Here is a 26,740-nt window from a genome sequence, read left to right as displayed (position 1 = left end):
AGGCAAATCCCTGGCAGGAAAAGAGCCAGAACCCAGGGACTCTGCCCCATTTGACCGTTGCTTTATTTCTGCACCCATGATGCTGTCTAAAGGCAGTGAACTGATGCTCGTTCATTTTTCTCACCTACTAACCTTCCACCCAAAAAGAGCCTTTTGTAGAGGGATGGGATGGGGTGGGAGCCGGGAGGGAGGTTCAAGTTCAAGTGGACATATGTATACCTATGGCTGATTCATGCCGATGAATATGACGGAAACCAACATGATACTGTAAAGAAATTATCCCTCAATTAAAAATAAACTTTAAAGAGAGCCGTTTGCAGGCTTGTACAGATGTTTGAAAATCACTTCCTGGTATCTTTCATATCAATGACCATTGATATTATTCTTGGTCACTGAAAAGTGTATATAACTGAGTCACAAATAACCTGTTTGGCAAAAAAAAAGAAAAATCAAGTGAAAAAGAAAACCCAAGCTGTACCCATCACACTGACCCCAGCCCACACCATGATGTGACTCTTCCCGTTCTTCCACAGGACTCATCCCGTGACCCTAAGAGCAGGAAGGCCTCACCAGAACTTGTGAACATATTCCTTTTAACTTGTCTGTAGAAGGAAGCCTTAAATGTGACCACTGAGAGCTGAGAGAGAGGGTCCCTTCATCCTGTTTTTTTCTGCTGGCACATCAGGAAGGTGACCCAGGAGGCTGACAGGTGCAAGCACCACCCTCTGGGCCCCCTCAGTCTCAGCTCCATCATGTCCTCTGGGCCTCCTCAGTCTCAGCTCCATCATCTGTCCCCTGGGGCCCCTTTCTCAGTCTCAGCTCCATCATGTCCTCTGGGCCTCCTCAGTCTCAGCCCCATCATCTGTCCCCTGGGCCGCCCCGAGTCTCAGCCCCATCATCTGTTCCCTGGGGCCCCTTTCTCAGTCTCAGCCCCATCATCTGCCCTCTGGGCCCCCTCAGTCTCAGCCCTATCATGTCCTCTGGGCCCCCTCAGTCTCAGCCCCAATATCTGTCCCCTGGGGCCCCTGTCTCAGTCTCAGCCCCATCATCTGTCCTCTGGGCCCCCCAGTCTCAGTCCCATCGTCTGTCCTCTGGGCCCCCTCAGCCTCAGCCCCATCATCTGTCCCCTGGGGCCCCTGTCTCAGTCTCAGCCCCATCATGTCCTCTGGGCCCCCTCAGCCTCAGCCCCATCGTCTGTCCTCTGGGCCCCCTCAGCCTCAGCCCCATCGTCTGTCCTCTGGGCCCCCTCAGCCTCAGCCCCATCGTCTGTCCTCTGGGCCCCCTCAGCCTCAGCCCCATCGTCTGTCCTCTGGGCCCCCTCAGCCTCAGCCCCATCGTCTGCCCTCTGGGCCCCCTCTGTCTCAGCCCCATGATCTGTCCTCTGGGCCCCCTCTGTCTCAGCCCCATGATCTGTCCTCTGGGCCCCCTCTGTCTCAGCCCCATGATCTGTCCTCTGGGCCCCCTCTGTCTCAGCCCCATGATCTGTCCTCTGGGCCCCCTCTGTCTCAGCCCCATCATCTGTCCTCTGGGCCCCCCAGTCTCAGTCCCATCATCTGTCCTCTGGGCCCCCCAGTCTCAGCCCCATCATCTGTCCTCTGGGCCCCCTCAGTCTCAGCCCCATCATGTCCTCTGGGCCCCCTCAGCCTCAGCCCCATTGTCTGTCCTCTGGGCCCCCTCAGCCTCTGGGCCCCCTCAGCCTCAGCCCCATCGTCTGTCCTCTGGGCCCCCTCAGCCTCAGCCCCATCGTCTGTCCTCTGGGCCCCCTCAGCCTCAGCCCCATCGTCTGTCCTCTGGGCCCCCCGTCTCAGTCTCTGCTCCATCGCGCGTCTAGGAAACGCCCAGTGTCATGCATGTGATGAGTCCTCAGACCCCTGCTCTTCTGTGATGGAAACTCACAGTGAGAGTCACTTGGCTTCAAAGAACTGACTAGTTCACAGCTGCCTAAAGATGAAACTATCATGACAGATGTGATGGAAGGAGCCATGCGAGGGATGGGGGGTCTGAAAGAAGAATGGCAACACTCACATTTTTATAGAAATCACTTTTTATTTCTGTAGCGTACAAAAAGTATAAATATGTAAAACTGATCACCTGCACACTTGAGCAGGAAGGACAGGAGGCCGGGGTGTCTGCGCCAGAGTGAGGGCAGGAAGCAGGTCAGAGCAGCCGCCCCCAGGCCCCTCCCTAGACACTTCATATCCCCCGCTGGAGGCAAGGGAGCAGCCTCAGGAGAGGCCAGCGGGGAGAGGGCACCTGAGGACCGAGGCACTTGAGGGACGCAGCCTGAGATGACCGCCAGGTGAGGACAGAGCAGTGGACGTGCAGGTGGGGTGAGCCATGGGTCGGCTCACCCCCAGTCTCTTTCCTTCCACTGCTGTTCGGTGTGGAGCAGGGACAGGAAGCAGGGACAGAAAGGACGTCCACGGAAGGAATGAGAAGGAGCAACAGCCGCCGCCGCCCAGCACCAGGCTGGCGGACAGGCCTGGGGGTGACCGACGCCAGCGCGGAGCTCATGGGCTCCTGAGACGCAGGAGGCGGGTGCCAGAGCAGGCTGTAAACCGGCAGCAGAGCCATGCAATTTGTTGGGAGAGGCTAATACTCTGAACAACGTAGCAGAACTCTTACAATCTGCGAGCAGAAGCGATGGACGTGACCTGGCTGGGGGAGCCAGGCCTTGGGGCTGCCGACACTTGCGTTGAGAAGAGAGGCCCGAGCGTCCTCGCCCTGGACCGTGATAGTGGCAGGTTTCCACACACACACAGTTCTCTCCCTCCCACGGGGCAGCAGGTGTGTCTGCACTAACGGCTCCACGGTAACCCATCGAGGGAGGTGCTCGGGCTGAGAATGGTGAAGGCCACGTCAAAGCCTCTCAGTCATGACCTGACCAGGTCAGGTCCCCTCTAAAGTCCACGCTTCCAGCCTAAACCATGATCAAGACAATTTGTAAATTTCTCACATCACTGATCACAAATCGGGCCACAGCCACCCTGACTGAGACAGGGGCCAGTCAGCCAGCCTTGAGGGAAGAGGGGACTGTGATCAGGTGACTCCTGAGCCCCCGAGTGGAGCGGCTGCTTTGGGGAATGGGCGCCACACTCCCCCAGCCCACCCCTGCCCCCTGACAAAGACAGCAGGGGGCGAGCACTTCTCCCGGGGCCCCTCCTCCATGGGTGAGGCAGGTGTTGGGTGGACTTGGAATGACCATGATGGTAAACGATACTCTGGGAACCACTGTGGGCAGGACATGGGAAAGGCTACGTCACAGCGGACAAGGCCAACGGACAAGGCCTCAGCTCCAACCTGCACTCCTGGAGGCAGTCGTCCCCCCAGGTGCTCTCGTGACCACAGGCTCATTATGGAAGACCGCCAGGCCCAGGGCGGTACAGAGACCCTGGAAGTGGGGGATGGTCACATCTCCATGGATGAACCGGCCATTTTCAGAAAAAGTCTGCAGACCTGGAGACTGAAGGTCGCTGAGGGAACTACCCCCCTCTGAGAGGGTCTGCAGGAAAGGGGAGTTAAGCTGATCCTGGACACGAATTTCCAAGAACGAGACCCTGGCGGCTGGGCGATGATGTCAGACCACCTCTGTGCTCTGCAAAGCCTCTCACCCGAGTTAAGCCGTGATCCCTGAACAGGGCTGTGCTACCAGGGGGTGGGGTGTACAAACATACATGTGGGCGCACACGTATGTGAATCCACACACATCTACACACACACTTCCAGGGACCGCTCCACAGGGGCAGTCTGTCGCTCCGGGTGTCCTGGGGCGAGAGCAGGGCGGCAGCACTCTGCTCCGGCCGCTCGGTCTCACTCACAGGCCAGCTTGCTGTCGAAGCTGGAGAGCCCGATGGCAAAGGCCTGGAGTGCACAGAGTGGGTAGTTGTAGTCCAGCGTGAACACGTCGTCGGCCACGCGTCCAAACTGCATGACTATGTAGTCAGCTGGAAGCAGAGGGCAGGCACGTCAGTGGGGGAGGTGCTTCTACCTGGAAGGGCCCACTTTAGATACAGAGACAAACCCTCCACACAGGCCAGTGATCCCAGCTCTCTGAAATGGGAATCCCTCAGAAGGATGGAAAGAGGCGTGACCAAGAGTACCCACTCCCCGCCACCCCAGGCTCTACTATGATCCACTCTGCTCCGGGGAAGGAGGCTGCCCAGGGCAGGGCTAGAGGAGGGGACGGCCAAGAGGAGCCTGCCCGGCGCAGCACAAACTCTGTGGGCCTGACTGGACTCGCCCAGAACCGTCACTGAGGAAGGGAGGGTCTGTGCCCCTGCTTCGGACGCTGCCTCCCCCGGGACATCTCTGTCTCACGTCTGCCCTCCACACAGCGACTCAGAGGTCCGACTGTACAATGCAGCTCTGTGCTTCCAAAGGAACCATTTCTCTTTCTTAAACCACTCTCTCCTGAGTGTAACTTCCTACCAAACAAGGGAAATGCTCATTTCCGAATCTCGCCAGAACACCCTTCTCCCTGGGGGCTTACGGTCGTTGTCGTGGACGATCTGGAAGTTCTTCACAGACGCCTGAGTGACCCGGCCGTAGAAGTTCAGGACGTAGGACTGAGTGTCATCGTTCCAGACCGGGGACTTGTTGTGCAGCTCGATCAAGTTCTCCATGGCTTTGTTCTGCCATTTTGAAAGCAAGCTCTCGTGGTCCTGCAGGCAAAGGGTCGGTGCTGAGAGCCAGGGGAGATCACCCCTCCTCCACCCTGTGCAGGGGCGGGCAGAGGAGCGGCCTATTTTCTCCATTTCAGAAAATAAAACAGAACGTCAAAGATTAAGCCAGATTTTCTGGATTCTTAGAGAATCACTAGCAGTTGCAAAGTAAGTGGCTACAATCAACTGCATGAGCAAGTGCAGGTGCCCGGGGGTCTGGAGCGACGGCACGGCTCTGAAGGAGAGGGCCGGTCACCACACTGGGCTCTAGTGGAAGCAGGAGTCTCTTCTACTGATCTTATCTGCATCACGGTCTTATTTTTAGGGTCCTTTGTTGATTACATATGAATACCTATGGCTGATTCAAGCTGATACATGGCAGAAACCAACACAATATTGTAAAGTGATCATCCTTCAATTAAAAATACTTTTTTTTATTAAAAACGAATACACTCTAACTTACATTTCGTGGCTGAAAAGGGATCCGTTCATGATTCATATTCATCCCAGGGATGATCACAGACATTTTCCTCGGGCCTTTAAATCCAAGTACGTTTGTCTCCTAGAAGAGAGGGAAATAAACAGGAACTTGAAACAGAAAAGAAAAGCGATGACATTCTTAACACAAGACTCTGCTGGGCATGCGAAATGTCCACAATGTGGAGAGCACTAAAAACCATTCAATTACTTCACTGTAGTTAAACCAAGAGAGACGGGGAATCAAGACCAGGAAAATAGTATTTCCTCTTTTTAACCTACTTTGAACATTTGAATCTAAAGCAGATTCTATTATCTAGAAACCTTACTCTTCCTCTTTAGCCTGAAGTGAAATTTAAGACAATTTTGAGCAAACTGCCCAGTTTAATCATCATCAATATCTACTTCCCAACTAAGGACAGGGCACTATATGATATACAGGGAGAACTACAGTTTAACTAAAGCCTGTGCTTGGAAATAAAAAATTAAAATGCCTGTCAAGCCAGGCAGATTATACATGAACAAGTACATTAAATATGTGGATGTGTGTTTATTTACACACATATACATGTGCATATTAAAGTTATGCATAGTTAAAATATTTCATTGATTCTGAAGCTAAGAGAAAACATACCATAGGTTATAAAGGGTTAAGTCAAATGATTCTCAGTCACACAGTTAAAATCTCATGGGAATCAAGTGATGAGATTAATTCCAACTGAAGAAAGGCTGAGGCTCTAGGATCAAAGCAACAACTGAGTCAGGTTAATTCCTTCTCACTTCTCTAACTCTGCGTGCTCTCTACACGCAGCGGGTCCAGGTTTGTGTGGAAACAGCAGTGAGCAGGAGTTTACAAAGTGGTCAGAGAAGGATCAGAAGCATGACAAGGGGAGCTCACGGGGTGCAAGAGGAATCGAGGGGAGCCGAGGGGAGCGTCAAGCACGTCCCATGTGGGGAGAGGCCCCTCTGCAGACCCTGGTGGGCATGCAGGAGGGGGCGGGCAGGTTTGGGGCGGTGGTGGGGGGAGGTCAGAGACAACAGGAGGGCTGCTGCAGCTAGAGGGGCAGGGAGCATGCTGCTGGGGGAGTCGGAGAGTGAGGTGGGAGGTCTGGCTGGACTCTGGACTCAGGGGGCAGCCTGACAGGCTGTGGAGCAGAAGGACGCCGTCCGCTGGAGCGGGGCAGCAGGGCAGCAGCCCGGAGAAGACGGAAGCAGGGACCGGCTTCCCAGTCACTGTCCCCTCTAGCCAGCGTGTCAGCGGTAACACAGTGAGCATTCACACCACTGCGGCATGGGGAAGGGACAAGAGCAGAGGAGGCAGGCCTGCCGGAACAGTAAACACACTAAACTTGGCAGATCACAAGCAAACCTGAGCATACTGGGAAACAAGCGTGGGGGGCAGGAGGGGTGCAGACTGTGAGCTCGGGGCTGCTCAGGAGGCCGGAGAGATAGCACTCACGTAGCACACGGCAGCCAGCTCCTGCCGCATGTAGGCCTTTTCCACCAGGCCCTGGGCCTTGGCCGGGCTCACACCATGGTCATACACGGTGAACTTAGTCCCCATGAGGTTGGACCTAGAATCAAGAGGAAAAATCACCACAGAGCTCTGTAATTTTCTCATTTTCCATCCTTGAAACAAGGCGAGGCCTTGGGCTTTCTATTGACTTATTTGTCTTTAGATGACATCAACCCAGCTCACTGTAAAACCAGTGTGAACTTGCTTTGAGACTACAGGAATCAAGCTCTCCCAAGAAGACGTGACATGAGGTTGCCCCGACCTGAGCTTGCCAATGTAGCTCTCCCCGTCTCGGGACAGGTCTGTGGGGTCCGTGGAGATGAGGTAGTTGGATGTCTTGCTCTTTTTCCGCTTTCTACCTGCAAGAAGAAATATCTAGAAAAGGAAAAAACATTTCAGTAAAAAATGCACTCAAGAGCTGCCATGTGTGTCCTACCCATTCAGTGAGCAAATATCCAGCAGCTGCCTGTCCGATACCAAGTACTCCACCTCTGGGTCTTTTCTACTTTTAAACAGGTTTAATTCACTTTAACTTTTCTTATAGAAAAGCCATGTGGTGGCCACAGCTGGAGTGTGGGTCCTCTGCACAGAGACTCCGGTGTGGGTCATTACAGGACGCTCAGCGCATTCTCAGAGACGCTCTCCCTTCAGAGCCTGGGGTGAGGCAGCCCAAGTCTTGGCAATGCCATCAGAAACAATTTCGGCACAGCGCCCGGGGTGGCGTGCAGCCCAGCCACAGCACAGTGCTGTCCATGCTGGCCGGCTGGCAGCTTCTCAGGCACAGGAGCAGAGGCTCTGCTAGGGTCCTGGGGCGGGGGTGAGAGGCGCCAGCCCGGAGCCGAGCAGCCAGTCAGCCTGCAGGATGGGGTGGGGCCTGCTGACCCCGCTCCCAGCAGCCTCACCACACAAGGACTGTGGAGAACCTGGCCAGAACCATGGCCTCACAGATGGCAGCAGTGACCTCCCTGAAGCCCCAAACACCCAGACCAGCCTCTGTGCGCTGGAACCCCAGTGGTGACGATGCCTGGCCCCTGGTCCGCAGGCCAGCACGTGTAAAACTCACGCATGATGTTCAAAACCTAGTCCTGGAGGGATACTCCCAGGCAGAAGTCAGTCATCTCGCGTTCCCAGATGGACAGGCACGAGAGACAGGTCTCCTGCAGAGCCTGGACGAGGCGCCCAGCTGGGTGAGGGGCACCCACTCCCTGTCCCTGACCTTGCCGCCCTGTGCTCAGTGGCCTCGGGCCCCCAGGTGCACCATGGAAGCCACTGCGGCCTCCTCTCCCAGGGCCCCTGGGGCCTCCAGGCCTTTCGCAGCACCAGCACACCCACTGTTTGGGCTTTATGCCTTTCAGAATTCGCTACCAGGGTCTCCCAAGTGCCCAGTTTTTCTAAATTCACTAGCTTCATTCTCCACATCATTATTTGTAACTTCATCCCCAAAACCTCCGCTGACATTTTATTTATTTTTATTTATTTGCCCACACCAGGTCTTAGTTGTGTCATGTGGGATCTAGTTCCCCGCCCAGGGATCAAGCCCAGGCCCCCTGCATTAGGAGAGTGGAATCTTAGCCACTGGACCACCAGGGAAGCCCCACTCCACTGACATTTTAAACAAGCTTCATGCAGTTTCACGAGAAGACTGCCTCCGCCCTGGAGAGGCAGGACCTTGGACACTGACCCCCCGCTCCCCACCACACCACCTTCCAGCCCACTGTGTGCGTGGCTGTTCTGAGCTCCTGTGGCTTCAGGGGTGCGGGTACCGTGGTGTGGGCATCCTTCCCAAACCCTGCTGGACCTGGAGAGTAACAGGGCGGCGGGTGAGGGCAGTACCCGGGGGTGGGGGGGCACTATGGAGTCAAACCAGTTCAGACTGGCTCTGCCACTTGTTGGTGTGATATGGGGGCTCCCCAAGCCCCAGCTACCTCGCCCGCACAGGGGGGACAAGGACTCCTGTCTTACACGCTGTCCTAAGGGCTCCAGGTGACAAGACACACCAAGCCGGAGCACACACCTGGCACGCAGTACACACGCAGTGAACAGTGGGCGTCAACAGCACTGACACCGACTACCACCATCTTATTTCAAGGCTCTTAAAATCATCCACTTAGACCTGGTATCAACACAAAATAGGCTAGTCACTAGCAAATACTAACTGCCTCAAATTTAAGGGTAAATCAGAGTTTCTAGGATGAGAAACAAGACATTTCACTAACATGTTTTTGTTTTTCCAATTCCTCCTATTCCCTAAAATGTACTTTCTTCCACACTGGCATGTTCTACCATGTAATAAGAATAAAAGTCTAAGAGCATGCTGGAAACCCCTGCATGCCAAAAGAGGGATGGAGGTAAAAACAATTACATCTAAATATCCTCCTCCATTTTATGACTCCTGGATAAAACTCTCTTTTTTTCTGGGGTGGGGGTGGATTTTGACTATTAGACTAGGACCTCTCTGAAGACAGTGAGAACACGGCACTGGAAACTCATAAGTACAACCTCGTTCCTGCTGACTAGGTCTAAGGCTGGTACCCCCACCACCCCTGTTCTTAAGACCATTACCGCCCCCACCTCTACAGCACGCTTCCTTCCATCTCAAGATAAGAACCACTTCGCCTACCTTGCGATTCTCATCCTTTTCCAAGTGCATGTAGTAGGTGGGGAAGAGCCCCCGGTCCATCCCTTTCTTGTCCCGGGTTATTCGACACTTCACTGTGACACCTCGCGGGGCGGGACTGTACGCGAAGCCTTCCAAGTCCTCTATTTCTCCCAGCTGAATGTCAGAGTGTGGGGCTGCGTTCCCGGAGGCCCCTGTGTCCTGAGAGAGCAGCCGGAGCTGGGTCAGGAAACCTCATGTTCTCTTTGAGAAACACTTAAAGGACAAATTAACTTACTGATTTACCCACATGACCACTGGGAGTAATGAAGAAGGGAAGTATGAAAATGGGATACAGCTTTACAAAAGCTGGCTGAAGACACAGGAAATACAGAGTCATGGGTTCTAAGTGTAATTCCAGCTTAAATCCTGGAAGCAGCCCTCATCCAGTGATGGCACTTAAACAGGAAGACGTGTCCAGGAAGCAGTGAAATCAGCCCCAGAGGAAGAAGGTTCAGGACTACATACCGGGGCTGGCTTCTGGCTGGATGCAGAACCGGGCCTCTCCGCCTCTGAACATGGCGACTGAGACCTTAGTTGGTTCCCTTCTCCTTCCTCCCCATCAGTCTCCTCCTCGTCAAAGTTCAAACTCCCTGAGATCCCTGGCAGAAAGGGAGAAACTGTTTTAAAAAAAGGCCAGAAAATCTTTGAGCCAAATACAATTTTAACTCCCTTGCTTAAAACATTCCAGCTGTTCTGACTTAACACACAGCTCTTTTATGCACATTCTGACAACTCTTTCTTCATATTCTCACCTACTCCACCCTTTGTTTTCCCTGCCCACTGCTGCCACCCTAATTTGAGCCTCTTTAAAACATTCTATGAGAGAAAATATCTGCAAATCATATATCTAATAAGGATTAATATCCAGTATATTTAACTCAACAGCAACAAAACAAACCCAATTCAAAAATGGGTCAAGGACTTGAACAGACATTTCTCCAAAGAAGATATGTAAGTGGCCAATAAGCATGAGAAGATCCTCAACATCACTAGTCATTAGGGAAATGCAAATTAAAATCACAATGAGATACCACTTGACAAGCACTGGGATGACTACTATAAAAAAAAATACCAGGCTTTCCTGGTGGCTTAGTGGTAAAGAATTCGCCTGCCAATGCAGGAGACACGGGTTCTATCCCTGATCCAGGAAGATCCCACATGCTGCAGGGCACCTAAACCCATGTGCCACAACTACTAAGCCCATATCCTACAGCCCGGGAGCTGCAACTACTGAAGCCCGCACACCTAGAGCCTGTGCCCTGCAGCAAGAGAAGTCGCTGCAATGAGAAGCCCAAGAACCGCAACTAGAGAGTAGCCCCCACTTGCTGCAACTAGAGAAAAGCCCGGGCAGCAGCAAAGACCCAATGGAGCCAAAAATAAATTAATAATTTAAAAACACAACAACAAAAACCCAAAAACAGAAAATAAGTGTCGGTGAGGATGTGGAGAAACTGGAACCCTCGTGCACTGCTGGTGGTGATGCAAAATTATGCAGCCACAGAAGAAAACAATATAGTGGTTCCTAAAATAGACATATAGAACTACCCGAGAATCCAACAATTCCACCTCTGGGTATATTTCCAAAAAGACAAGAAGCAGAGACACAGACAGATACTTGAACAACCAACGTGCAGAGCAGTGTTCTTCTCAATTTTCAAATGGTGAAAACAACCCAAACATCCACCAACTGATGAATAAACAAACCGCGGTACATACATAAATGGGATGTCATTCAGCCTTAAGAAGGAATGAAATCCTGACACATGCTACAACATGAATGAATCCTAAAGACATTATGCTAAGTGAAAATAAGTCAGATACAAAAGGCCAAAGCCCCTGCGATTCTATATATGTGAGCTGTGAGGGGAGAGGAGGAGCTGGGGAGGCAGTGGCTCAGTCTGCGAAGGTAACAAAGGCCTGGAGATGACAGTGCGGAGGCCCGGGAGCAGCATTTCTGCCCAAGACAAAGAAGCAGAGCTACGCCTGAAACCCAACCCTCTTTCTCTTTAGTCTCTGGGGTGAGGCTGCCCCTCATACAGTAGCTGGCACAGCCCCCGAATCGTAACTGACAAGGAGACTGAGCAACAGGCAGTCCTACCCGTCTCGGAGGACGGACCACCATGAGCTCTTTTCACATAGTTCACAAATAAATGGTATTCGTTTTTCTCAAGGACACCCAAGGATAAGACTAAGGCCAGGAAAAATATGTCCATATGAAAATATATGCGTAACTCTTTACAGCAGCGCTATTCCTAACAGCCAGAGTGGAACCACACCAACTGCCCATCAGCTGACGACAAGAAGAACAAAAGATGGCTCATGTGTACAATGGAACGTCACTCAACCATAGAGAGGAATGAAGCACTGACAGGCCGCAACGCGGATGAACTCTGAGAAAATGATGTTAAGCGACAGCCAGGCAGAGGGCCCACACAGCGTGTGGCTCCTGACATGAGAGCCCAGAATCAGCAGGTCCGCAGAGAGAAGGGAGACCGGTGGCCGCCTACGGATGGGGCGCTGAGAATGCAGGAAATGAGGGGGGACAGCTAACAGGCACGAAGCCCTGTGGGGTCAGACAACATTCTAAAACTGAGAGTGCTGATGGCTGCAGGCTTCTGGGCGACACACTAAAGGGCCAATCGACTGCCGGCTTTAAGCGGGTGAACCGTGTGTTATGTGAATGAGATCTCAATAAAACTATCATTTAAAAGATTCGTTGGTTTGTGACGGACATTTCTTTTTTTTTCTTCCCTAAAATGTTAACTTTTGGGGGCGGGTAGCAAAAAGGCATAAAACTCTTGGGACCTCACTCTCACATGGGTATCTTCACTTCTACTATGCTTTCTTCTATTAGAAGTACAGTTGACTTACAACGTTAGTACCATGTCTCCAAACACCATTTTTATACTAAGAACTCAGTTTATGTGAACATGTACCTTAAGACAGAGATCAAGGATTTCTCCCAAACTTGTAAGACAAGTAAACGAACCTCCACTTGAGGAACCTTATCTTTCAAAATGACACTTCCTGAATCTTGGTCTAGAGAGCACCCGTCCCCTCCATTCCTCACAGCACAGAGTAACTCTTGTCCAGCCCACACCTGACGTCACTCCGGCTCAACCAGCTCACGGCCTCAAAGCGGGGACCCCCTCACCGTGCTGTCGGAGCACCTCCTGCAGATCCGGCTTGGGGGCGGGGTCCCGCGTGCTCTCCCCGTCTGGGCTCCCTTCAGTGTCCTCTGCGGCAGAAGAGCCTACCGTGAGAACAGGAAGTCTGGTGTCCACGTCCTGAGCATCCAGCTTCAGGAAGGCAGCAGGACCATCGATGCCTAGGAGCCCAACGAAAAGAAAACAGAAGCCAGTATTATCCGCTCTGTGGACAGGGGGTTTTGGTGCGTGTGATCCGAATGAACACCCACCAAACTGGTTCACTTCTCCAGCCTTAACCTCCACGAGAACATCTGTTAACAGAGGAAGCCACTCCATTATCTGTGTTCATTTTATCAAGCTGTCCCAACTAGAAGCTATAAAGTATTAATAAAATGCACCTGATGCTGTGCTTCAGAAACTTAAGAAAGAGAGAGAAAGCAAAGCAGGTCTTCCGGACTTGAGACCTGGTCCAGGCAGGTGGCCAGGGGCTGGCTTTAGTCGTGTTTAACCCTGCTCTTCCTCCTCCCTGCCACTGTCGCTGCTGTTCCCTGAGTCCAGGGACTGGAGGAATGGCTGCCTCTACCTGCTCCTGGCTTTATGGTTCACTTTGCGGGAGATAACCACCAAGCCTGCAAACTCCTCAAATAGGCTGTGCTGGGGGCTTCCCTGGTGGTCCAGTGGTTAAGACTCATCACTTCAACAGGGAACTAAGATCCCACAGCCATTCATTCTGCAGCTAAAACAACTGTTCCAGGATGGCTGTGAACTTTCAGGTATCCTCCACTGATCGGACCACTGCGTTTATTTCAACTCAAAAGCCTAAAGATTATGAAGGGACCTGGTAATGATGCCAACATCGTCCCTTTGGCCCTCCTGAGAAGGCTCTGCCTCCCTCCAGGTCTGTGAAAGCCGTGCAGCAGCAGGAGGGGACGCTGCCTGAGTACACACCCTGCAGGACGACACCGCCATGTGGGGCCTGAGGTTCCACCAGCAGAGCGAGCTCCTCACAGCCCCTCGGCTTTGCCCGCCGTGGCCGGGCCTCCAGGTTCGGCTGCACCATGAGCGGCTCCAGGCGCTTTTTCCTCTGCTTCTTCTCCAGCAGCGCTCTCTAAGGAGAATCGCAAGAGGACAGCCATCAACCACCAGGTCTGGCTACTTCAGAATATACAGTCTTTCACAGAGCCTTACAGAACCTCTGGTAAATTACATTTTCCCACTCAAGAAGTGGGAAAAACTGAGGCACAGAGAGGGGTAAGGATCCATTCACTTCATTTAATAAATATTTACTAAATACCTATGAAAGCCATCTAAAGTGATCCAAATGCATTTCTAGCCAAGCAAAGACAATAATCCAAGCATATTAAAAAGATATAGTAATTAACATATTATTATCAAATCACAATCACAAGTTTATATAAACACATGTGAGTGGGAGAAAAGATGAAGGAACATGGTAACAGTGATTTCTCTAGCAGGTAGAAAATGGATAATATTTTTCGTTTTCCTAGTTTTCTAAACTTTCCTACTTTTTTAACTGGAAGAAAAAAAGAAAATTTATTATCCTTTAGGTGTGCAGAAACGGGGCTCCAACAACACTGTTGGTGGGAATGTGAACTGTTACAGCTGCTATGGAGAACAGTATGGAAGGTCCTTAAAAAACTAAAAACAGAACTACCATATGATCCAGCAATCCCACTCCTGGGCACACATCCAGAGAGTACATGCCCTTGAAAGGCTACATGTACCCCAGTGTTCACTGCAGCATTCTTCACAATAGCTAAGACATGGAAGCAACCTAAATGTCCATTGACAGAGGAATGGATAAAGAAGATGTGGTACATATATATATAATGGAATATTATTACTCAGCCATTGAAAAGAAAGAAATAATGCCTTTTGAAGCAACCTGGATGGACCTGGAGATTATCATACTGAATGAAGTAAGTCAGACAGAGAAAGACATATATCTTGTGATACTGCTTATATGCAGAATCTAAAAAAAAAAAAAAGATACAAATGAACTTATTTACAAAACAGAAAAACTCACATATTTAGAGAATGAACTTATGGTTGCCAGGGTGAAGGGACAGTTAGGTAGTTTGGCATGGACATGTACACACTGCTATATTTAAAATAGATAACCAACAAGGACCTACTGTACCGCACAAGGAAATCTGCTGAATATTCTGTATAATCTAAATGGGAAAAGAATTTGAAAAAGAACAGACACATGTATACACCATTGAGGTGACTGCCACCACCTTGAAGCACAGGGTGCCTGAAGACCACTGGGTCATGCTCCATTCCGGGGGCACAGGAGAAGGCTGGATCCCTCCCATGTGTTGGCCTGAGAGGCAGTGGACGTGGTGACAGGCCCCACAGAGGCACCACGGACACCAAGGGCCTGGGAGGGGCCCTGGCAGCCAGACAGCCCCAGGAACGTCACCCTGGAGACAGCTGAACTAGGTTCCACCTTTGAAGTAATTTACTGCCCTCCAAGTCCCCTTACACAGAACTATACAAAAGAGATCTTAATAACCCAGATAACCATGATGGTGTGATCACTCATGTAGAGCCAGATATCCTAGAGTAGGAAGTCAAGTGGGCCTTAGGAAGCATCACTACAAGCAAAGCTAGTGGAGGTGATGGAATTCCAGCTGAGCTCCTTCAAATCATAAAAGATGATGCTGTGAAAGGCTGCACTCAATATGCCAGCAAATTTGGAAAACTCAGCAGTGGCCACAGGATTGGAAAAGGTCAGTTTTCACTCCAATCCAAAAGAAAGGCAGTGCCAAAGAATGTTCAAACTAGTGCACAACTGCACTCATCTCACACGCTAGCAAAGTGATGCTCACAATCCTCCAAGCCGGGCTCCAGCAGCACGTGCGCCGGGAACTGCCAGGGGAAGCTCCACAGGCAGAGGCGCCGGAGGTGGACTCGCCGGCGCCCGCTGATCACCGGAAATGCAGGAGCGCTCCCAAAAGCATCTGCTTCTGCTTTACTGACTGTGCCAAGGCCTGCGACTGTGTGGATCACAACAGACTGTGGAATATTCTGCAAGAGATGGGAATACCAGACCACCTGGCCTGCCTCCTGAGAAATCTGTATGCAGGTCAGGAAGCAACAGTTAGAACCGGACATGGAACAACAGACTGGTTCCAAATCAGGAAAGGAGTCCATCAAGGCTGTATATTGTCACCCTGCTCATTTAACTTATATGCAGAGTACATCCTGAGAAACACTGGACTGGATGAAGCACAAGCTGGAATCAAGATTGTTGGGAGAAATACCAATAACCTCAGATACGCAGATGACACCACCCTTATGGCAGAAAGTGAAGAACTAAAGAGCCTCTTGATGAAAGTGAAAGAGGAGAGTGAAAAAGTTGGCTTAAAGTTCAACATTCAGCAAACTAGGATCACGGCATCCGGTTCCATCACTTCATGGCAAATAGATGGGGAAACAACAGAAACAGCAACAGACTTTACTTTCTTGAGCTCCAAAATCACTGCAGTGACTGCAGCCATGAAATTAAAAGATGCCTGCTTCTTGGAAGAACAGTTATGACAAACCTAGACAGCATATTGAAAAGCAGAGACATTACTTTGCCAACAAAGGTCCATATAGTCAAAGCTATGGTTTTTCCAGTAGTCATGCATGGATGTGACAGTTTATAAAGAAGGCTGAAGAACTGATGCTTTTGAACTGTGGTGTTGGGGAAGACTCTCGAGAGTCCCTTGGACTGCAAGGAGATCAAACCAGTTCATCCTAAAGGAAATCAGACCTGAATAGTCACTGGAAGGACTAATGCTGAAGCTGAAACTCCAATACTTTGGCCACCTGATGTGAAGAACTCACTCACTGGAAAAAACCCTGAAGCTGGGGAAGATTGAAGGGGGGAGGGGAAGGGGACGACAGAGGATGAGATGGTTGGGTAGCATCACCGACTCGATGGACATGAGTTTGAGCAACCTCTGGGAGATGGTGAAGGACAGGGAAGCCTGGCATGCTGCAGTCCATGGGGTGGCAAAGAGTCAGACACGCCTCAGCGACTTAATAACAAAAAGTCCCGTTACGAAGTCCAACAGCAACATAAAGGAGCAAGACAGAAGTTGAAGGTATTTTTAGTCACCTGTCACTCCAGACACTGATGGCTAATGATCCTACTTTGGCAGACTGGATGGACCTAAACAATTTCCTGAATTAGAAAACACTCCTATGAAAGTAACACATGTTGGGTATAAGATTCTAGGCTGACTAATCAGGACTCTCACAGTGTGTGACAACACAGAACTGCATTTATCTCTTCCATCATTCTAATATTTAATGAAGGACTACAATGGGCCCAGCCCTAGGCCAGGACCTTCTGATGGAAAGGTCATCATTAACAGACTTCTTGGCTCCTTTTCTCATGGAGCTTAGTCTAAAGGAGGAAATGAACATAAGTCAAATCATTGCAAATAATAACGCGTAACTGAAAAGTGGGACCAGTACTGTGAGAAAAAGTATTCCGTAGAAAATAGAGGCTTTTAAGTAGCACAGTACCATTTTCAGATTTGCATTTTAAGATAAAGAAAAAATCTTGCAGTTACATGAAATTACAGTGCAGAGAGGTATTTGGGCAGCAGTTTCGTATTACTACACAGAAATACAGCATTAACATTTTTCTAATTCTTATGACAGATGCCAAGGAATCTTCAGTGACTATAAATCCAAGGCCAGTTTTAATGCTGATGTCCTCAAAGTGCTTTGGCCTTGCTGTGGCCACAGTCAGGCCCACCGGCTTTCTGGTCAGGATAAGCTGTCCACATCTTTCAGAAGAGGAGACTCTGCTCACCTGGTTATCCAGTTTCAGCTGCCTGAGCTTCATGGTCTCATCTTCAAAGGCTCTGTTAAAAAAAAAAAACATGAAAGCACTTAAAGAGAAAATCCTCTTAAAACCACATCAGTCTCGTCATTTCCATGTAGCTAGCTACTCCTTTGCGCCATTTGGAGCCAGTTAAGTCTACCTCGGGGAAGCACCGGTCCCCACAGGCTGCCCACACTGACTGCAGGAGGACCGGCCACCCTTCATGCCACACAGTCCGGGGGACCTGACGAGACTGGATACCCACAGGATGAGAAAGGGCAGAACACAGACCCCCGTGCACGCCAGGACTGTTTTTCTCTTTAAAATCATGTGCTGAGTATTCATTATATTCCAGACAGTGTTAAGTACTTTAAATTTATTCTTTTATTTATTCCTCAAAACAGTCCTATGAATTAAGTACTGTCATTTTTCACACTTTGAAAATAAAGGGAACAGAAATGGAGAGCCGCGCCTAGGCTTAAATAACAGAAACAGACACTAGTCCTGGTCTCTTTCCAGAGTCTAAATTACATCTAAAAATCAAATATATTCTACTTCTGTTTTTCTTTTGTTTTTTTTGTTTTTAATTTTTATTGGAATATAATTGATTTATAATGTTGTGCTAGTTTCAGGTATATAGCAAATTGATCAGTTAATACATACATCCATTTTTTTTTTTTAAATTCTTTTCCCATATAGATCTACTTCTTTTTTGGAAATAGTTCTAAGAGATAGGTAGGTAGTATAAAGCATCTTACTAAAATCACTGACTTCAAGATCTAGCAAGTCATGTAACTTCCTTTTCAATAAAAGAGTAAAACATTATTCAGTCATTACAAGAGACTACAAATATGGATGGACAACATATAATACTATTAGGAGACAAATTTGTTTCACTGAAGGAAGTCAACAAAATGGAATCAAATTACTGTCTCAATTAAAAAACCAAACCCTTCTGTCTGTCTTTAAACTCTTTCTGAAAATCTTTTCTGACAATTTCCTAACTTAAGATTTTGTGACTCAGCATTCTTAGAAACTAAGTATAAAACAAGGCAGAAATGGTTCTCAATTATTTCTATTGTTAAGTTTTTACTAGGAGCTTCTTGCCAAAGGAAAAAAAAAAACTATAAATACGAGGTCTTTATTTAAGAAGACATGTTCCACAGCTACAAAGGGAAGCAGGGCTTTTCCTGCACTTTCGGTAAATACACAAAAGCATCTCTCTATGGTTGAACAGCTAACTAGGACAGTCCCACACTGTGCAAGGGTTTATAAATTTTAATAATGCATAGCAACCTGGAATTTGTGCACCATCTTAAAGACTCCTCCTGCCCACTAACTGTAAGCAGATTTAATAACTCTGGCAGTACCCTCTATTAATTCCTATGTAACCTTTATATCTTGGAGAAGGAAATGGCAGTCCACTCCAGCACTCTTGCCTGGAAAATCCCATGGATGGAGGAGCCTGGTAGGATACGGTCCATGGGGTCACAAAGAGTCGGACATGACTGAGCAACTTCTCTCTTTCTTCTTAACCTTTCCATCTGATGTGAACAGCCAACCCATTGGAAAAGTCCCTGATGCTGGGAAAGATTTCGGGCCGAAGAGGAGGACATCAGAGGACACGATGGCTGGATGGCATCATGGATGCAATGAACATGAACTTGGGCAAATTTCAGGAGATGGTGAGGGACCTGAGAGAGGCCTGGTGTGCTTCAGTCCAAGAGGCTGCAAAGAATCAGACACTACGGGAGACCGAACAACAACCACCACCTTTACATTTAAGAATAACAACAACACTAAGTGTTAAATCATCTCATTTTTTCCTTAGCTTAAAAGAGACACAAATAGACAAAAATATGATACACTCTTCACCTTGACTTTGTGGGCCCCTATCTAGGTATGCTCCTGATTTCCTGTCTTTAATCCTCATTCACGTATTTTTAAATCAAGCTTTATGTATACAGTGCAAGAATATTATTAGTATTCAGTGAAAATTAGTATTCACTTGAAAAAGTCCTACATAAAACAAATAAGACAAAAAATAAACTCTCTTTTACAGACTAGTATTTTCAACATTTCCTGCTATGAAACTGTTTTTCCTCCACCTCACTGGTCCCTTTTCACTAAACCAGAATTGTGAGCATGGGGGAAAAACTCATTCTATCTCGGAACTTCTCTGGTTGTCCAGTGGTTAAGAATCTGCCTTGCAATTCAGGGGACACAGGTTTGATCCCTGATGGGGAATTAAGACCCCACATGCTTCAGAGCTATTGAGCCCATGCACCACAACTAGAGAGTCCTTGAACTGCAACAAAATATCCCGTGTGCCACAACCAAGACCAGACGCAGCCAAATAAACAAGTATTTTTTAAATGCTCTAAAAATCATTTTATTCCCTATAAAATACTAAAACCTTTCCAATAATGCTAAATTCTGAAACAACTAAAATCCTCCAACATTTCTCTTACAGCCTCTAACAGTGAAGAAAACAGGTGTGTCTTTAATGCCTTATCTGGACACCACTAAATCCTTTCATCAAGCCTGGGCAAGAAGGCCAATTTAAATAAACAGTGTGGTATATTCAAAGCATTCTGACCTGAACAGAAGAGGCACTAAAAAGATGCTATATAATTGTAACATTTAGATCCCTTCTGTACTTCAAAAGTTACACTTCCTCTGAGTTCTAGTTTTAAATTATAACTTGGCAGAAATAATCAAGATTTTTATACACTTATAATAAATCTGAACTAGGATTTCGGGTCAAACTGTATTATGATCTTACTAAACTTGCATTCTTTTCTTTAATATTCTCTTTTCTTCATTTCAAACCAAGTTGTTTAATAGCAAGCCTAAACAAGCCTGGTTAGCAAATCTACACAAAACAAAATGAAGTTCTACAGAACAGAGGGAGAATCATTAACTCAGAAGGAAAGTTAACGCCAGAGAACTGTTAATGGAGAGGGAGCTAACTGCTCAAGGCCAGAAAGTGGATGAGTGGACGAGCTAGAGTTCAGCCTCAGCCCCACAGCACCTGCCTCAGCGTGCAGACAGCACCTTCCCCACAAATATTCAAATGGTCAGCAAAGAACCTGGGATTTCATTATTATGGCATTTCAACAAGTCTGCCAAGAATCTTTTCAGTCAAAATGTCAGTTCATGGGTATTTTTAGGCAGCAGAATTTCCAAGCCAGTGAATAGATTTTGAAGATGCCCATGGGAGCAGTTGATCACAGGTTATAAATACTATTGGAAAAGGGTCATCAGATTTCATTGTGTCTGAACTGATCACGGTGTCAAGTACTTGGGTCAACAGCTATTAATAAAGTATTTTTCTCTAAGTCAACTGACAAGGAGAGTCACCTTGTCCAAATCCCAAATGTCAATACTGGAGGCTGTATTTTCACACGCAGTGAGACCCAAGAGTACATCTGGCTGGAACAAAACACTGCTTCTGGGAGAAGGCACATAAAGATTAAATTAGAACGGCCAGAAAAGACTCCACAGAAACCTACCCTTCCTCATGCAGGAGAACTGTTAATATTCCGGGCTCAGCGGTCTGTTACTTGAGTGACTGCCACAATCTGGGACTAACTTAATTGAAGCGAGGGAATGAAAACCCATTTCCTAAGAGGCCCATTTAGAAGAGACAATCAGAGAGAAAGGAGAACTGCCCGGGGAGAGAGAGGCAGTGAGAAGGGAAACTTGGCAGCTGATGAGATGATTCATTTGGCCCCAGAGAACACAGTGAGGAAAATTGCTTCAGACGAAGAAGCCCTCTCTCTCATTCTGCATGTCCCACACAACAAAGGCTTTAAAAAGCATTCTTTTTCGTGAGCCCAACAGAAAGGTTATTTAAAACGCATGACTTGGTGCAGAAGTTAAACTATCCGTTTATTCCTCACAGATTTTAAAAAGGACACAACTGAGAATCCAAATTCACTCCACCTCCTGCTGGGTCATCCTTTCCTGGGAGTTTCAGTTTCTCTCTGGTAATGTCATTTCCCTTCTCTCTCCGGTAAGATCAAAGTACATTCTTCTGGACGCCCCTGGTGGTCCAGAGGATAAGAATCTACCTGTCAATGCAGGGGACAAAGATTCAATCCCCGGCCTGGGAAGATTCCACGCGGGGCAACTACTGAGCCCGCACTCTGGAGCCCAGGCTCCACAATGAGAAGCCATGGCAATGGCAAACACGCACTGCAATTGGAGAGAAGCCCCCGCTCGCCGCAACTAGAGAAAGCCCCTAAGCAGCCAGGAAGACGCAGCACAGCCAAAAATAAAAGTGGCGAAGAGAAAGTACATTCTTTTGCCTTAAGACACCAAGTAAATATTTCCACTCCCATTCCAATGGATGAAATTAGTACTCATTAGTACTTTGCTAAGATGTCTGATTTCTTCAACTGCTTGCTCTAAAAATAATTAGAATGTAATCAGTAGCAGCTGTTACGGTTATATGCAAAAATGGCATCCAGAAATATCTGGAATGGATATCTTAATAGTAAGTGAGAAAAAGAAGAGAGGAGATTCGAAGTCAAAAGCCCAGTTTTACCTCTAGATTTCAGTTCTGACTAGCTCATTTACCTGTCACACATCTTGGCTGTATCACACCTTTTCTGAGCCTTAATTTCCCCACCTATAAAATGAAGACAGTGTCAGAAGCCCTGATTTCTGCAGAGCTGTGAAGCTCAGAAGACATCACTTTTGTGAAAGCTCTCTGAACTCTACAAAGAAACGCAAATGTAAGCCATCATCATGGATCCCTTTATCTCCACAGATCTTCCCTCTCTGAAAGCACATCTTACCAGCCTTCCTCAGTCAAAACGTCTGCCTCTGGCTTATGTGATGTATCAAATTGTCGTAACAAAAATACGCTGAATTTCAATAGGAAAACAAATCAATCCTCTATAAACCTGCTTCATTCCAAAACCGAAAATCAGAGGCAAACTACAAATTTATTGACTTTTCTTCCAGCAAATCTAAGAAGCAATGATTTATTTTTCAAGAAGCTTGTCTGAAAAGTAATTTTCTTCCTACAAGCCTTATTTTCTATACATTAATTATCACAGGGAAAAAAAGCTTGAAGCAACTAACTATAGCTCATATTCTAAAAATATATCTTGCCCATGATGAAAGTAGGTATCAGTGTTTAGACTATCGTATTCCACCCTAAAACTAAAATCATCACATTTTAAGAACAGTAAATGAGGGACTTCCTTGGTGGTCCAGTGGTTAAGACTGTGCTTCCAATAAAGGGGGCATGGGTTCAATCACTGGTCAGGGAACTAGGATCCCATATTCTGCATGGTTCAACCAAAAATTAAAAAAAAAAAAGAAAATTTAAGTAGCAGAAAAAAAGATCCAAACTTTTTAAAAGTAACACAAACAAAAAAATCCAACATGCCATAAATTCAAGATGGTATTTTTCAATGTATGGGTCACAGAATGATCCCTGGATATTTGATAAGAGCTAACATTCCTGTGCCTCAGCCGAGTTCTGTCAAATCAGAATCACAGAAATCAGCACTGTGACAAGCAACCTGAAAATTCTGACATACTCACTTGTTTACAAAAATAAATACATAAATAAAGAATAGGAATGGAAAAGATGAGATTATTTAATATACAGAAAATCTTTAGAGGATCCCCCTAAGAAACCTACCAATGAGCAAACTGAGTGACATCAGAGACAACGAGAAGACATACTTTTCAGCGATAGAAATTTGTTATTGAAATATGTTCTTTTATTAATTCAGTATAAATCATTAAGGGAATCCGAAGAAACCCTGTGATTCCAGAGGAGAAAACTTAAGCCAGAGAAGTAGCTGAGGGGCAGTAAGGAAGCTGGGACTAGAGCTCAGGAAGCCAGTGGGCGCCTCCAGCACCTGCCCCACCTCCGTGCCTGCTGGGAAAGCAGAAAGGACCACCTGATAAACACCAGGGCACTACTCTCATCACCTTCAGAACAGGGGTCTCCCAGAGGTCCCGGTGGCCCCTATGATACAATCCCTTTATTCCAGAGGTCATTCCTGCTAACCAGGAGTGCTGTCACAGCAGTTCTAAGGCAAAGGGTCAGCGATGACAATCCTCATTATCAAGACTCATGACAAGTACCAAGAGACCATAAAGACAGCACATCTACCAGCACGTGGACAAGGCGTCTCTTCTCAAGCATCAATGGAGTCAAGCTCTAACCAGGCCAGGACAATGCTGTAGGCCTTACTAACCACAAGAACGTCTGGCGAGGCAGCACAGACTTAATACAAAGAGCATCTTCCTAAGGAACTGGCTCAGAGGAAATAAAGGAAAGCAGACCACGGGAAGTCTCAGTTTGAAAGAAGCCTTAGCAATTTCACTGTTAACTGTACTCAACATACCTAAGGGAAATATCAAGGCCCCTTCCAGGCCTCAGACCCAGGTTCAATCCCTGGGTGAGGGAGATCCCCTGGAGAAGGGAATGGCAACCCACTCCAGTATTCTTGCCTGGGAAATCCCGTGGACAGAGAAGCCTGGTGGGCTACAGTCCATGGGGTCAGAGAGAGTTGGACGTCACTGAGAAACACACCCACACCCACACACACCCACACACACACACTCCCCCACCCCCACCCCAGTCCTCAAATCCTCTAACACGGAGAAGGAAGGCAGCTTCCACTCTTCCTCTGAGCAACTCAAGCACGCTTTCCCTCTTGGTAAGAAGAGATGTTAACTTTTTCTTTCAATGGGCACTAAGGCAGGGGAAACAGCACAGTTTCCACAGGAAAGAATAAGAGAAGCTGGAAATGAAAACTATTCCAAAGAATGTCTGAGTCTCTCTGCTTGGAAAGGAAATGTGTTACAGGGGTTATTCTTGCTTTTGTAAGGTCTCTATGAAGTCTTCATATTTGGAGAAATACATGCATGATGAATGTCAGTAGGCTTTTACTATAGCTCTTGATAAAGTCCAGATATACTGTAGTCTTGTATTAGTTAATCTAAGCATATTCAAGCACTGGGTAAGTCTGTTTACCAACAATTAGCTCATTTGATGAAACATCTGAAAAAGAGAGAACGTGAAAGAGGATAACAAGCCTGGCCAAGACATAACCTCCAGCCACCACTACTGGTGGTATCTCTGAAGAAAAATCATGGCCTATGGACAAACCATAGACTAGGACGTCCTTAGTCAGCTCTGGGTCACCAGGTCACATCACACGGAGCAGCCTCTCCCACCACATCTTCAATCCTGTATCAGGAACACAAAGGCAGAGAGGCTCAGGTTCCAGCACTGGCCAACCAGGGCTGTCATCTCTAGGGGAATCTACAAGACAAACGCCTAGCTCAGCCAAGGAGCTGAGAGTGTGCTGTTTCAAATTCCATCTCCAGTTTCCACTAAATACTTCACATACAGGAAAAATGTTCAGTGTATTTGCTCATAATTTTTCTACTTTGTTGAAAATAACTCTGGGGAAACGGTCTCATCACTCAAAAGAAGAAGAAGAAAAAAAGTCACAGGAAACTTTAAAAAGTCAAATGTTATCCTTCACACTGAAAAGTGCTCATACCCAAAACTCTATCCATGTATCTCATCAAAAACATCCAAAACATACAACGTGAAGCCAAAAAAAGCAAGAGACTTTCATTCCACTCCCTCTCAGCAACAACTCAGTGAACCAATGACAGAACATACGGCAGGAGAAACATTTGGTGACTCACACATTCCTCTTTGAAGTCAATTTTCAGATTAAAGAGCTGGTTTCTCTGGGAAGACAAAGAGGGACAAACTTGACAATTGTCCCTTGAAACTTCAGGTCCAAAGAATTAAAAACCATTTTGCCTCTTGGTCTCTCAAAGTCAATTCCATTTCTTTTTCCCCAAAATCATGAGTCACACACACCAAACATCTGATAGCCGGGAAATTTACTGCCTTAAATCTATTCACTTTAAGATTAACTGGATGGCCACGGCAGAGCGAGCACCACCCGAATTCAACTGATGATGCTGAATTTTAAACCTGATCTCCCCCTTGAGCGTCCATATTTATACTTGTAAATGTCGGTTCTTCTTCCCTCGACTTGAGAAACCAAAAAACTGAACCAACTTCACAGAGCGCTGCTCTCACGTAAATAAAATCCGATGAAACAGAAAAAACGGGTCTTGTCGGCGCCAACACCTCTCGGGCGACCAGCTTTTCAGTGGTTTCAGCTGCTGACCCAGGGCAGGGTCGGCTCGGCTCCGGAGGCACGCCGGGCGGTACCGGGCAGCAGGCGGGAGCGGGCCCAGACGAAGCCGTGATTCCACCCCGCTCGCCCGCCCGCATCTACGCTTCGGGCCCCGACCGAACCGCCTTGCCCGGCCCGCGCTGACTGCCCGGAGAGCCCGCCCTGGGCCGGGATGCCGCCGCCCCGACAGCTGCTGGCCCCCGGAGCCACCCCGCACCCCCGGCCCAGGTCGAGCACCCCCTGACTGACGCGTTCTGACGAAGCCGGATTGACCCCGCGGGTCCCGGCGCGACTGGACACGAGCTGGCCCTCGGCGTGGGGAACCCGCGCCCCCCGGCCCACCCGCCCCGCACTCCCCTCGGCGCCCGGCCCAGACCTCCACAGCCCTCTCGGGTCTCCGCCCGCCGCCATCGCTCCTGACCTGTCCCCGCGGGGGCCAGGGCGGCGGCGCGACGACTCCATCCTGCCTCCCCGCGAGCGCTGACCGCGTCCCCACCCGCGGCAGCTCCTGGCCAGCCTGGCGCAGCCGCCCCGCCCCGCAACCGAACCCCGCACTGTCGCCACCGCCCATTGGTCCCCGAGCCCGCCGCTCCGCGCCCATTGGCCACCGCGTGCCCACCGCTCCGCGCCCATTGGTCCGCGCGCCCGCCGCTCCCACCACGGGTTTCTAGGGGCGGTGGCGCCGCTGGAGGGTTGCTAAGGGCGGGTTGCTAAGCGCCGCGGGGTTGGAGCAGCAGTCCACACCCCAGTTGCGGCCGGGCTCCCTGGCTGCCAGCGCTCCCCTGCCGCCAGCCCCGCGGCGGTCAGTACTCAGAGACCACCCAGGGCGCTTCCTGGGGGCCGCCCTTCCGACCCCGAGGCATTCCCCGGAACCACACTAGCCAACCCCAGCAGTCCTTCCCAACCGTGAGCGGCCGCGCCCCCTATCCGCAGGACGCCTTCTGCCTGCCCAGACTTTTAGGGCGTCCACGAACTTGCCCTGCACGCTTGCCTGACGGTCTTTTCCATCTCCCGCCCTTGACTGCCTGCGGGCCGTCTTCTAACCTCATATCCCGTAATGAGATCCGCTGTCGGATCCAGTAAATCTTGTCCCCAACTTATTCGCAGTTTTACGGTGCCTACAGAACATCTTGTAAAAACTCATCGCATGTTGACTTTACGGAGTTCGATTCCGAAGCTAGTGTGGGGTCCACGTTTTGTTTTGTGGGTTTTTTTTTTTTTTTTCACG

At 48.6% G+C, this 26,740-nt stretch overlaps 1 protein-coding gene across 4 annotated transcripts; it reads right to left on the bottom strand.

The window, feature by feature from the left end:
• Positions 1-2,026: 2,026 nt before the first annotated feature.
• Positions 2,027-26,066, bottom strand: TULP3 (TUB like protein 3). Of its 4 annotated transcripts, XM_043881660.1 has the most exons (12): positions 25,934-25,997; positions 24,456-24,536; positions 17,300-17,351; positions 13,411-13,570; positions 12,468-12,641; positions 9,779-9,912; positions 9,275-9,472; positions 6,917-7,029; positions 6,598-6,712; positions 5,125-5,223; positions 4,490-4,661; positions 2,027-3,944 (listed from the first exon to the last, which is right to left on the bottom strand). In XM_043881660.1, the coding sequence occupies exons 3-12, from the start codon at positions 17,330-17,332 to the stop codon at positions 3,811-3,813; spliced, it is 1,332 nt and encodes a 443-aa protein (XP_043737595.1). In that variant the 5' UTR covers positions 17,333-17,351; positions 24,456-24,536; positions 25,934-25,997; the 3' UTR covers positions 2,027-3,810. The 4 variants fall into 4 exon arrangements, with proteins under 4 accessions (XP_043737595.1, XP_043737593.1, XP_043737592.1 ...); XM_043881658.1 differs by lacking the exon at positions 24,456-24,536 and having other exon boundaries at positions 25,934-26,066; XM_043881657.1 differs by lacking the exon at positions 24,456-24,536 and having other exon boundaries at positions 25,889-26,016.
• Positions 26,067-26,740: the final 674 nt, after the last annotated feature.

This window comes from Cervus elaphus, chromosome 22 (assembly GCF_910594005.1).
Source record: "Cervus elaphus chromosome 22, mCerEla1.1, whole genome shotgun sequence".
Classification (NCBI taxonomy): domain Eukaryota; kingdom Metazoa; phylum Chordata; class Mammalia; order Artiodactyla; family Cervidae; genus Cervus; species Cervus elaphus.
The sequence above is the reverse complement of the archived record's forward strand: the minus strand, read 5'-3'. Positions and strand labels throughout refer to the sequence as shown.

What these genes read in the sequence shown, in the direction of transcription:
- TULP3 (XM_043881657.1), bottom strand. Translation starts at nt 25,974, where the DNA reads ATGGAGTCGTCGCGCCGCCGCCCTGGCCCCCGCGGGGACAGGTCAGGA. An exon ending in CCAGCCAGAAGCCAGCCCCG is followed by an intron (nt 9,473 to 9,778) that starts GTATGTAGTCCT and finishes CTGCTCTCTCAG; the next exon opens with GACACAGGGGCCTCCGGGAA. An exon ending in GATCGTCCACGACAACGACC is followed by an intron (nt 3,945 to 4,489) that starts GTAAGCCCCCAG and finishes CTCTGCTTCCAG; the next exon opens with CTGACTACATAGTCATGCAG.